The sequence below is a fragment of the Meles meles genome, chromosome 18 (assembly GCF_922984935.1).
Source record: "Meles meles chromosome 18, mMelMel3.1 paternal haplotype, whole genome shotgun sequence".
NCBI lineage: Eukaryota > Metazoa > Chordata > Mammalia > Carnivora > Mustelidae > Meles > Meles meles.
Window position 1 is genome coordinate 27,664,796 of NC_060083.1, and position 13,236 is coordinate 27,678,031.

At 37.1% G+C, this 13,236-nt stretch overlaps 1 protein-coding gene across 6 annotated transcripts in view; it reads left to right on the forward strand.

Annotated features, from left to right (window-relative positions):
* Positions 1–13,236, forward strand: part of ACACA (acetyl-CoA carboxylase alpha) — a 290,224-nt gene that overhangs the window by 102,112 nt on the left and 174,876 nt on the right. For all 6 annotated transcript variants that reach the window (XM_045985474.1, XM_045985475.1, XM_045985479.1 and 3 more), the window contains 5 exons: positions 4,012–4,121; positions 4,923–5,004; positions 6,184–6,282; positions 7,776–7,882; positions 11,311–11,421. In XM_045985474.1, the coding sequence (XP_045841430.1) occupies positions 4,012–4,121; positions 4,923–5,004; positions 6,184–6,282; positions 7,776–7,882; positions 11,311–11,421 (509 nt within the window). The remainder of the gene's footprint in view (positions 1–4,011; positions 4,122–4,922; positions 5,005–6,183; positions 6,283–7,775; positions 7,883–11,310; positions 11,422–13,236) is intronic.

Genomic DNA, 13,236 nt, shown 5'->3' on the forward strand with positions numbered 1-13,236 from the left:
TACAAGATGTGATCTGTTATTTCTCAAGAAGGGTCCTGATTTTCATCCTCAGGAGCATAGACTTAAATTTTTTAGGGATGTGTGTGTTGGACATTAAAGGGTTAGCATTTTGAATGGATTAGTTGTTGTTTTTAACAATTCAAAAGTAGAAAAGTACAGTGAATCCCTTCCCATTTACCTATCATCCAGCATCGGTAATTATCAACTCGTGGCCAGTCTTGTTTCATTAATACTTTCACCTCCTCCCCACTCCACACATAATTTCTGAAGCAAATCCTAGATATATTATTTCATCTGTAAGTATTTTAGTGTGTATCTCTTAAAGGTACTTTTTCTTTGCTTGAAACATAAGCAGTTAGATGGACAATTTGTATAGCATCTTGGAAGATTCATTTGTGGAAGGCAGTGCTACAGAACATAATGACACTGAGGAGAGAGAAGAAAGGGATGGCTTAGAGGCTGGGGAGGTAAAATTGGCAAGATATGGTGATAGAGGGAAGAGTTGATGATTCCTGTTAGGCTTCTAATTTGGTTCACTAGGCAGATGATAGGATCATCAACAAGAGCTAAATAATAATGGAGCCAGAAGAGGAAGGGTTTTTGCAGGGTGGACAGATGAGATTGGGAGTACTACTGATATAAGCAGATCCTATAAATCCTGTAAAATGTTGGATATATCCTACCAGAACTTAGAAATAATGAGAGCTAGAAACTAAGAGGCTACATTATCAGCAAACATATAGTAGTTAACACTACCCGCCCCACCCCACCCCCCCCGCCCGCCAAAGAACAGATGGAAAATAAAGAGAAGGAGGGCTAAGGATGAAATTTTATAGAAGAGTAAAATTTTAGGTATAGACTCAGGAAGATTGGCCCATAAACAGTGCTGAGAACAGATGACTGGAAACAGAAGAAACAGAAGAGTGAAAAAAGAGAATTTCTGTAAGGAAGGGCCAAATGAGTTGGCAGTCCAGTTGAAGTAGCAATAGGAAATCATTGGTAGCATTTTTGAGAATAGTGCAGTGGAACAATATGAGTGTGTAGACTAATACAGGATGTTAAGGAATGAGTGGGAAGTTACATGGAGATAGCCAATACAGCCAAGTTTTTTTTAAAGAATTTTTAATGAGAAGGGAAGAAGAAAAGGTAGTAACTAAAGAAAAATTAAGGGTGAGGGAGGATTTTTATTTTTTATAATTTTTTAAAATTAACGTATAATGTGTTATTAGCCCCAGGGGTACAGGTCTGTGAATCCCCAGGTTTACACACTTCACAGCACTCACCATAGCTCATACCTTCCCGAATGGAGGATTTTTATTTTTAAGAGTGAAAGAAACTTGGGACTGTTTAGCATTTGAGAGGAAGGAGCCAAAGAGGGAAAGGAATGGAGGCGTACAGGGACTCGGAGGAGGTGGAAGGGGGTGTAGTCTAGAGCACAAGTGGACAAAAATAAGCATATTCCCTGTTATTTATTCTGAGGAACAAAACAGCCAATAATGGGGTAAATGTATTCATACAAGGATGTATATTCATTGTAGTGTTATTTAAAGTAATGAGAAACTGGGATGCCTGGGTGGCTCAGGCAGTTACGCCTCTGCCTTCAGCTCAGGTCATGATCTCAGGGTCCAGGGATGGAGCCCGCATTGGGCTCCTTGTTAACAGGGAGCCTGCTTCTCCCTCTCCCTCTGTCTCCCGGCTTGTGCTCTCATTCTCTCTCTGTCAAATAAATAAATAAAATCTTTGAAAAATTAAATAATGTGAAACTGACTGGGAGTAACTTAAATGCCCAACATGAGTGGATTAGTTGCATAAAATGTGCAACACTAATAATGTGAAGTACCATGCAGACATTAAAAAAATATGTTGTGGAATAAGATTTCTTGGTCTGAAATGCAGTTTAATATTGCTACATTATTTATCTATTCTGTGTGACAATATTACCATAAACTTGGCAACAGTCAGTAGCTCACAGTTTCTGTAGGTCAGAGCATGTCTTAGCTGGGTCTTCTGCTTCAGGTTATCACAAGACTGAATGTGTGATGTAGGTCAGCAATTAATGTAACTTTCTTTTCTGTACCCACGGCTATGGAACTTCAAAAAAGCCTAAACCACAGTAGAAAAGTTGGATGGATTTGTCTACATAAAAATTTTTATTTAGCAAATAAAAAGTTAAAGACAAATTGTAATCTGGAAAAACACTTTGCAACAAAGAGTGTCTACCTATAATAGAGAAAATGACACACTTCAGTAGAAAATGAACCAAGAACTTGAATTAGGTAGTTGATAAAAGAATGAAAAAGGAACAATAAACATACAAGGAAAAATTTGATACTAATGGTAATCAAAGAAATATAAAGCAAAACAATGGTTGATTGGGATTTTTTAGTTTATAAGACTAATAAAATTTAAAAGAGTGATAAGGGGCACTTGGGTGGTTCAGTTTAAGTGTCTGCCTTGGGCTCAGGTCATGATCCTAAGGTCCTGGGATGGAACCCTGTGTTAGGGTTCCTGCTCAGTGAGGAGGCTGCTTCTCCCTTCCCCTCTCCCTCTGCCCGCTTTGCTCTCTCTTGCTCATTTTCTCTCAAATAAATAAGTGAATGATAATATCTAATATAGAGTATAGATAACTTGTCACCCATGCTGCTAATGAGAGTCTAATGTGGTTCAACCTTTGAAAATGTGGATACCGTTTGACTTAGTAGTTGTACTTCTAGGAATGTATCCTGTGGGTATAATTGGACAGTAGTACGGGGATATTCATCATTGCATTACTTTAATATTTTCCAAATTATTAATGACCCATATGTTCAACAATAAGTTAGTGGTTAAATGAATTATGAATTGTTGTGACATTATGGAATGGTAGACATCCATTGAAATATCAAGTATGTATTAAATATATCTAAAATATTAAATACGTATTAGTATCTCTCTGTCACATATGGGAAGATACCCACAATATATTGTTAGATTGATTAACAATTTATGGTTTCTAGTGCATCAAAGCATAAACTGATTATCTCTGAGTGGTGGGACAATACGTGATTTCAGCTGTTAAAAAATAGTATTATTACATCCTGATATATTACCTAATTTTTGTTAATGGTTCACATGCTTTCCCTTTTATTGTCAAAGAGAACAAAAAGCCTGTTTTTCTTTTGAACAAACTTCAGGCCTTTGTATCTTTGGAATTTTTTTTTTAGAAGGACATGAAACCTTTAAAAATTAATAGCAAGATAGAAGAAACATAAATATGGTAGAGATGGACCTTGAGCAAGTTCTTTGACTGCTCCAAGCCAATTTCCTGTACACTAGGTGACAGTAATACCTATCACTTTTACAGTTTTTGAGTATCACATAATATATGTAAACTGCTTAGTATAGTTACTGCGCGCTGTAGCGGTCTACTACGTTTGCTGCCAGAGTAGGAAGAGAGAGATGTCAGGGAATACTGAGAAAAAAAAAAAAAAAAAAAAAGGCAGGAAGGGAAAGAAGTTATCTTTTAACAGTGTCTTTTAAATAGCTGCCATCTCCAACATTCCAGATCAACTCTCTTCCAGCACTTGGTAGTTGCCTGTAACTGACCTTTCCTGTTCATCCAGTCTACAAACCCTTTAGGCTCTACCCTCTTTTCCCAGTTCGTCTGGGCTCTACACCAGAAAAAGGGCTTTGTTGGAGAATAGTGCAAGTTAGAGATAAAAGGTGTCGGGACAAGGTGACATGTCATCCTTGATAAAGAAATCTTAAAGACCCTTCTCAAAGGTTACATAATGAAATGTTTGAGAACAGCTATTTTAGTATAAGAGCTTCCTGAATATGAGATTAGCACTTGTTAGTTCCCGTGACTTAATAAAGTCAGAACCTCTAACTAAGTGGTCCTGGGACTTACCCTGTTAATGCAGTTTGTCCTGTCATTACCTGTGATGGTATCTGTCCTTTACAAAGTTTTGCTCTTCTGTTATATTTCTGAAAATAAATCATGTGTGTCTGTTAATTTGCTTGCATTTTCAGAATATATTAAGATGGCAGATCACTATGTACCAGTGCCAGGAGGACCAAACAACAACAACTATGCAAATGTGGAATTAATTCTTGATATTGCTAAAAGGATTCCAGTACAAGTAAGAGATGCCTTTCAAACCAGGTTTAGTCATCTGACTGCTAAGTGCAAGAGGCTATCCAGAGAAGAACTTTAAATTTTATATAAAACATCTTTGTTGAAAGTTTGATAAAAGCTTTTTTTTAATGTGGGATATAACAGATCGGGAAAAGAGAGGTGGAAAAAATGAATGAGTCAAAAGTAAAATAAACATAATACAGACAGAAGATTTGTAAGGGTCTTTCAGAGATTATTTATGTTATCCATTTCACCTTCAGACTATCTCAAGTAAGTAAAAGCTCCTGTTTCCAGTGGAATATTCTTAGTCAGAATATGGTGGTGTGGAAGCAGATTACTTCTTCCCTGTTATATTGTGTTAGGAAATTTAGGGTAAATGTCCTAAAGCCCAGAGAGAAAAAAACTAGAGATTTATATGGCAGTATAACCACTGGATATAAATGTGGAGTTGAGTGGCCAAAGTAATTGAATCTGTGAAAGAAAACCAATATTTCTAGAAAGGACTCTATAGAGTCTAGTGGAAAGGCTATGAATTGAGTTTCCTAAAGAGCAGCAAGACTAGCTGAATCTTAATATCAACTTCAACTTATTTTGACCTCTTCAGAGGTTGTGCCACAATGGACTGCTTATTCTTATTCTCTAAAAAGTTTGCCAAGCATCAAGCATAGAAGCTGAATTAAGTGTTAGGCTCTTGTGGAGCTATTGTACCTCATGGAGTAGGGGGAGTCTTGTAGAGAGTAACACAGTTTATCATGGTTTTTTTAGCGTGAATTTTAAGAACAAATCATATTATCTTCCCTTATAGGCAGTGTGGGCTGGCTGGGGTCATGCTTCTGAGAATCCCAAGCTCCCAGAACTTCTTTTGAAAAATGGCATCGCCTTCATGGGTAAGCCTTTCTGACATACTCTTCCTGTCTTTCTGGTTCTGTCAGTTTTGCCCATGTTCCACTCCATGTTCTGCTTTGCTTCTGTTTAACATGTGCTGGGCTCTTATTTTTCGTCAGTTAACAACTCTCAGAGTAACCCTCTTCATTTCTTTTTCTTTTTTTTTCTCTTCCTTATTTCTTAAATCCTACTTATCTTTCTTCATTTTGATTGTCTTTTCTGTCCCCAGATTCTTTTCCATGATATATGGAAAAGGCTCTGATTTCCAAAACACTGACCTTTTAAAATTTGCCCTTAATTTTAAGAAAATATATGGAGAAAGGGCCTCTTTTATATAGCAGAGATAATTGAGTATTAGGATACCCTAGTACTGTGCCTTTAAATATGAATCAGCACCTTCACATTTAAATGTATAGGTAACATTCTTGTAAGCGAGAGCTTTTTCTTCTGACTTTTCTGCTATGTTATATAGCAGAGAGAGAAATCAAGAGTATACGGCTCAAAGGGTTTCTATCTTTATCTCAGAGATCTTCCACAATGATGATTATGTTTTGTAAACCCTATTAAAGATAAATCTTCCTGGGGTGCCTGGGTGGCTAGTGGGTTAAGTGTCTGCCTTTGGCTCGGGTCATGATCTCAGGGTGCTGGGATCGAGCCCCCCCATTGGGCTCCCTGCTCAGCGGGGAGCCTGCTTCCCCCTCTCTCTCTGCCCGCCTCTCTGCCTACTTGTGATCTCTCCCTTGCTGTCAAAATAAATAAAATCTTAAAAAAAAAAAGATAAATCTTCCTTTTGGGTTCCCCTAAGACCAAGGAGGGCATATTGCAGACTTGAACCCCAAACTTTTTAGTCCTTATTTTAGGATTGGTTAAAAAAAAAAAAAAAGACCTTGATAACACGGTGAAGTTGGATTGTGAACAATGATAAAGTCAGTTAGATTTGTCAGGAATTTAATTCAGTGTACATACTGAACTCTGTGCTAAGATCTCACTACATTAGGTTCTATAAAGGGTACAAAGATAAGTCATAACATAGTGATCCCCCTAATCTAGATCATGATCTCCATAATATGTAATGTAGGGAAGATAAGACGAATACAATAATAATTATATTTTTGTGGCAATTTCTGTGTGACGGAGATGAAGCCAGAATATTGCAGTCAGGATTCTTTTCTTGTTTTTAGGTCCTCCAAGCCAGGCCATGTGGGCTTTGGGGGATAAGATTGCATCTTCCATAGTGGCTCAAACTGCAGGTATCCCGACTCTTCCCTGGAGTGGCAGTGGTAAGAAACTATTTCTTGTTTGTGTTTTGAAGTACAGAAAAACTCAGTATGATGTTTGGGACTGTGGCTTAAGTCTTAACTTTATTTAAAATGTATTAGGTGATGGGCATTAAGGAGGGTGCATGATGTGATGAGTACTGGCAGTTATATGCAACTGATAAATTACTGAACATTGCATGTGAAACTAATGAGGTGCGCTATATGTTGGCTAATTGAATTTAAATAAAAAAAAGAAAATGTATTCGGATATGTGATAAGAAATAAAATCGAGGTTGATTTCTGGTATCTTGTATTTCCTAGCTTAATTAATATACCTTGATTTTATCATGTCTTAGGAATATAAATTTTATACCAGATGCTAAACGGTGATTTAAGTGATCTGGGGACTTAATTTGAATTTGGAGAAACTCTAGGAAAACTCATATGGTTCTATAGATTGGGATCTGCTCTGGGTAGGCTAGAATCTTCTTCAGAGGTGGACTTAGGCAGAATTAGGCCTTTGAACTTGTCTGAGGGGTGACCTGGATCACTAAGAAAAACCTAAAACCAGCTTATTCAAATGTTTGCCTGCCAGTGTTTTCTTAATGCCAGCCCACTATCTATTGGTGGTTTGCTTTGCCTCTTTAATACCATTTAACTTCTCCTTTGCTTGATGCAGAAAATGAGGGCAATAGTCAACCTTTCTTCCAGGCATACAGAAGAATAAAATTTTTCTTAAAATGATTTATAGTTGACTAATCCCTTAAAGAGTGCCATGTGAATCATTATAGCTGATAACAGTATGAACTTGCCTTTTTTTAGTACTCCAGCACAGGGAGCAGACATACTCTAAAAGCTCTTTCAAATGGGAATGACCATTGTCTTGAGGCTGAACAGATTTGAACTCTTGTTACTCTGGCTCTCCAGGGGGATTGCAATATCCTCTCCAGAACTGCTGGGTCAAACAGTTTAAAATAAACGTTTGAATTTGTTCTTGTTTGAATGGAGAGACTGTAGCATTCCCCTTGTGGCTGAGTACAGGGACATTCAGGGAGCATGGAATCATGACTCTGCTGAGGCCAATAAAACCGCCATTTCCATTTCCAAGGGCTCATAAAGATTGAATTATTTACCAGACCTCTGGCCCTGGAGCAGGCCTGAACACACAAATCGAAGGTATTTTGCCTGCAGAGTTGCTGTGAAAAGTCTGACATGGGTTTTTTTGTTTTGTTTTGTTTTGTTTTGTTTTTGGTCTTGTAGGTCCTTGCATTTTTATAAGTTTGCTCCCTGTTAGTTTTCCTGGCTTCTTCTAGCGTCGGAACCTGAGTTGCCAGCTCCTGCAGAGCTAAGTGCCGTTGACCCCAGGGACTGATGAGGCTTTTATGGCATCCCTCTTTCACACATATACCCTCAGTTTTGGAAAAATATGAGAGCATTTGAAAGAAGGAATAGCAGAAAATTGACAAGAACAGAAGCTTTTATAGCAGCTTTCAAGTCACTGTTATCTGTTACAGGTCTTCGTGTGGACTGGCATGAAAATGATTTTTCAAAACGTATCTTAAATGTTCCCCAGGAATTATATGAAAAAGGTTATGTGAAGGATGTGGATGATGGGCTGAAGGTAGGTTACAAACTCTAGGGAGTGATGTCTTTCAACTGACCAGTTAGAGTCACAAACAAAGTAATTTGAAGCCTGGTTCATGATATACACCTGTGATGGCATTGGGATTGTAAGAACATGAGATATAGTTTGTAGAGTTAAAGAAAGAAGTGACCTAGATTTAAAAAAATAATTTAAATTTGTTTTGAAGCAATCTGCTCCCCTGGACAGAACATTTCTTAGGTGGCTAACTCAGCTTTAAGGGAGTACCAACTCTGCCCTCTGCCACCTGTTAGTGTGTGTATATGGAGGTGGGGGTAGGGGAAGGAGTAACAAGCAACTCACATTTTCCCCTGCTTAAATTCAGAGAATTTAAGAGAAGCCCGGCAGACAGAGAAATGTCAGCTTTATTACAAATAGGTTGGTGAAAATGGCTTCAGTGTGTAGCAACAATCAGATGTGTAAACTGAACATCTGAGTTCTACCTGCTCATTCACTGGGTACTGGCGGTGCTGAGTAACCCCATACTTTCCTCTGCAGGAACAGAGAGCTTTTACCATCCAGCTTCTTTGTTATCACTGAGAGCTGACAAAGAGCATATGTTCTGTGCAGTGGGCTGATCCCAAAGGGGAAGAGGCCGAGCTATGCATGCTCAGTTCCTCCTTCCAAACTGACCAATCACACAATTCACTTTTTCCCTTGGGGAAGGGTGAGGGAGGGAGCCAAGAGGGGCTGGAAGTGTCTAATTTCTGTCCATCCTTGTAGCAACAGGAACCCATGCAAAAGGAGATCCTTTCTCCAACATTGCCGGTTCTTTCTTTTGTCGTTCTCACCTGTTTGTTCCCCTTTCACTTTTTAAATAGTTGGAAGTGTCAGTTATGCACGCTTCCAAGTAAATGATGAAAGAGGCTATTTTAGAAAAACACACTACTCGTGTTTGACTTTGTATGTTATAAATTCAGGAGGAACACTGAATGCTCAACTAATTTTGCTCTTTTGTTTGCATTTCAAGTTAAGCCTCTTGTAATCTCCTTAATAAGAATAACTAATATTTCTAATTGAATTGCAAACGCTATACTCTATTTGCTATAATTTGCCAAAGAGTAGAAGCCCTTTATAAGGAACTAGCTATTTTGCTTATCAATTAAAATTCCTTTTTTTTCCTGGTCATAATTTTAAACGTAAAAATTTCTGGTAGAAAATTTGGAAGACTAGAAAAGAAATGATGATAAAACTACCCATAAACCCACCATCCAGAGATAGATACATATTCATAACACATTCATGCATCTTCTTTCAGCCTTTTTTGATTCATAGTTTGTTATCATAAGATGATCATCTTTATTAATAGATTCCCATATTCATAATTATAAGTATAAAATTAGTTTCTCAATATGTGTGTATATATGTGTATGTATATATATATTGCTTAGCAATCCTAGTTTCTTTTCCTATTTTTATTAGGTATAAGCATTTTCCTCATGATATTAAAATTCTTCTAAAATATCCTAAATAGGGGCACCTAGGTGTTTCAGTAGGTTGTATTTTTGCCTTCAGCTCAGGTCACGATCCCAGGGTCTTGAGACTGAGTCCTGTATCAGGCTCCCTGCTCAGTGGGGAGCCTGCCTCTCCCTCTCCCTCTGCTTCTCCCCCTGCTCGTGCTCTCTTTCTCAGTCTCTCACTCTTTCTCTTAAATAAATAAATAAAATCTTTAAAAAAACTATTCTAAGTGGATGACCTGTGCCTAGAGCCTTCATATCTTTTTAAAAGACCTACCTTCTTACTGACATCCTATGGACTACCCTATTTTGTTTAAAGTCTTTTCCACACTTGCAGCTGATTCTTTGGTACTTATCACTCGGTGATAACTTGCTTTGATAACACTATTTCATCAGGCTAACTCTGTTTATAAGCTTAGAAGTGATTAGAGCTAAGAGAATTTTAGAAGAGATGGAACTGTGCATAATCAACTAATTCAACATTTGAAATTACCCTTCTTTCTGTTGGTACATGTTTAGATATTGTTATAATGGAAACTAAATCACTGGGATATTTTGACAAAGGAATGACTTAGTTATTCTATATTTTGGTTAACTATTCCCCACTCTACTTTTGCCGTAATAATACAATCTAGACATCTTCTGTATTGTTACATGTAAAAGCCACCTCATCCCTTTTAATAGTTGATAGTATTCTAATAGATGGACATATTTTGATTTAACTACCTCTCTCCTTAACAGATACATAATAATTTTTAGAAAGTTTTAGGATTGTTATCTGATCATTATCAAATGTCATAAATGCAAAAACCACATGAGTATGTGTTGAAAATTAGTTTTCCTAATTTTAAAATATTTTAGTATCTTGTTATGTTTATCTTTTATAAAAAGTTGAGTGAGAAAATAACTTCCGGATACATGAGAGTTCTGATTTGTTAAATCTTTTGTCAGAAGCTGTCAGCATTTTATTCAGTTAACTTCTTACACCTTTTTTAAAAATAAAAATTAGAGGTAATATATGAATATCTATATACTATAAGAAATTCCAGTAATATAGAAGTAAATACAGTAAAAAGTGGAAGTGTATCTACCCATCTTCCTTTTATAAATTACCACTGGTGTATTTCTAGACTTTTTCTTTCAGTACCCTCATATGTGGGTGTATGAATGCATGCATAATCATATATAAACTTTAAAAAAGATATATAAGCTTTAAAAAAGATATTATGTATTCATTTACTTGAGAGAGAGAGACAGTGCAAGCAGGGGGAGGAGCAGAAGGAGAGGGACAAGCAGAATCCATGCTCAGCACACAGGCTGACATGAGGGTTCGATCCTATGACCCTGAGATCATGACCCGAGCCAAAATCAAGAGTTTGGTGCTTAACTGACTGAGCCACCCAGGTGCCCCATAAACATGTAGTTGTATTTTGTTTTTTGGGGTGGTTTTTTTTTGATGTATACAGGATAGTCTTAAGTTGAACCATATGAAAATGCCAGTATCCAACAGTTCTTTTTTTTTTTAACCTACGAAAAAAGGCACTTTATTTTGGTTCAACCTATTACTACAAATACTGTTATGACTTTTTTTCACCTATGTTGCTACTTTTTTTTTTTTTTTTTGGCCTATGTCTTTAGGACCTTTCTATTTTACTACTTTTGGACCTACCAATGACAGCATTTTTTCTTTTTAAGATTTTATTTTTATTCAGAGAGAGAGAAGGGGAGAATGCAAGCAGGAAAATGGGCAGAGGGAAGGGGAGAGAGAGAATCCTAAGTAGATGCCATGCTGAGCACAGAGCCCAACATGGAGCTCAAGATCATGACCTGAGCTAAAATCAAGAGTTGGTCACCTGGATGCCCTCAATGACAGCATTCTTAAAGGGAGAAGGTGCCAGTTTTCTCCTTCACTGTTAATACTACTCTTACATTTTTCTCTTTTTCTTGAAGGCAGCAGAGGAAGTTGGATATCCAGTAATGATCAAAGCCTCAGAAGGAGGAGGAGGGAAAGGAATCAGAAAAGTCAACAATGCAGATGACTTCCCCAACCTCTTCAGACAGGTAGAATACAAGTTGTTTTTGTTTGTTTGAATTTACATGTATATCAGAGATACATGATTTAACTCACACTATATATACAAAGTGCTATGTTGTACACCAAAAACTAATGTTGTATGTCAATTATACCTCAATAAAATAAAAGATAATAATAAGTCATTATATAATTTGGATGTCCAGAAAATATTTAATTTTTAATTTTGTCTCTAAGTACTCTAGTCTTTATCTCTAGCTCCTATCTGCTTATTAGCAATGTCCAGTTCAGTATAAGGTTTTTTCAATAAGGTAACTCAAACAATAGTCATTCACTCTTCTGTAGAAGTGCTCAGTTTCTCAGATAGCTCTTCCCTGTATAGTGTAGTGGTTCATAGGACCTCATAGTGATAAGGAAGAGTCAGCATGCCTTTCTACATTTTTGTGTCCCCCTATTGCTGGCACTGTAAGTAAAGTATGTGGTTAACTCCTGATCTGGATGCTCTTGGCTTGGTCAGACTCAGGCTCTCTGATTGACTTTATCTCACTTTAGTTCAAACTGGCTGCAGGCTCCGAGTTTTTGCTGTGTGTCCCATCTACCTGGCCAGTTCCACAGTCTACATCCTAGTCTGTGCTGCATGGCCACCACACGCAGGCGCCCTATGGCAGGTCCAGATCCTATAACTGAGGAGGGCTAGGAAAAAAACCTCATATCTCTGTCTAACCCTCTGATTTGCAGCCAAGTGGTGTGGCCAGACTAGAAGTTACTTGTGAAGGCCAAAAAATGATCTTGTTTCAGAATCTTAGAGAGATAATTTGGAGACAGAAGTCTCTTCTTTACTGCCCTACAGCTACCCTCACATACTTGACTCACTTTTTTTCTCCTACCAGAGAAAGAGGAATCAGAAAAAGGAAAATTGGGACACATTCTGGCCTTTCACTCTCTTAGCTTCCCACTGTTTTTATTTTTTCCCAGCATTTTTTACTTTGCACTACCTTTTACTAGTATCTCTAGCCACCTTCTGTTTGCCCTTTTTTTCTAAAAACCATTCAACAGCAAACTGATAGGCGTTATTTTGTTGCACTGTCCTATTTTGAATGTCAGAATTCAAATATTACCCTTCTTTTTCTTTATATTCCTTTTGTAGTTTACTTAATTCCATAGGTAGATGAATGCCTCGTGGAGTCGAAAGAAAAGGTCTTTCGCTCTTAGAAGTGAAAGAAAAAACACGTTAATTTTTTAAAAAAGTATAACTCCTTTAGATATTTTAAAAGTACTTATTACTGTGGAATCAAATAGTTGAAGAATCTAGAACACTAAGATTAGGAAGTTTTATGTGAAAGTCCTCAAGTTCAAATAATGATTAACTAAATAACAAACCAATCCTCCCATTGAGAACAAACTAGAATAGCTGGACAAAAATTTTTTTAAAAGTCTATTTCAAGGCATTAGAGACTTTGCAAGACAGTGAAGAGTTATGGGGCTAAAGTATAAGAGAAGAAGGAAACATGAGGAGTGGCATTTGAGGCCACTTTTTCCCTAGAGATATCTTTTAGTTTGAGAAGAAGCAGTTAAAAAGCTGATTGGAGTTTTTAACAATCAAAGATTTAAAGGACAAAACTCAGTCTTTAGAGTTTGCTAAGGAAGTTTCCTTGCAAAAACCTCCCAGATTTTAGGTTGGGATCTTAAAGAGACTATACCTTAGGAGTAAAAATAAACTGGAAATAGACCAGCCTTCAGAGGGACTAAATCTCAGCTTCAAGATACTCAACCTTTGATTCAAGTAAGGGGTTCTAGGATTGCTGGTATCACTATCCACCAGAAAGAAGCACATTTAATAACAT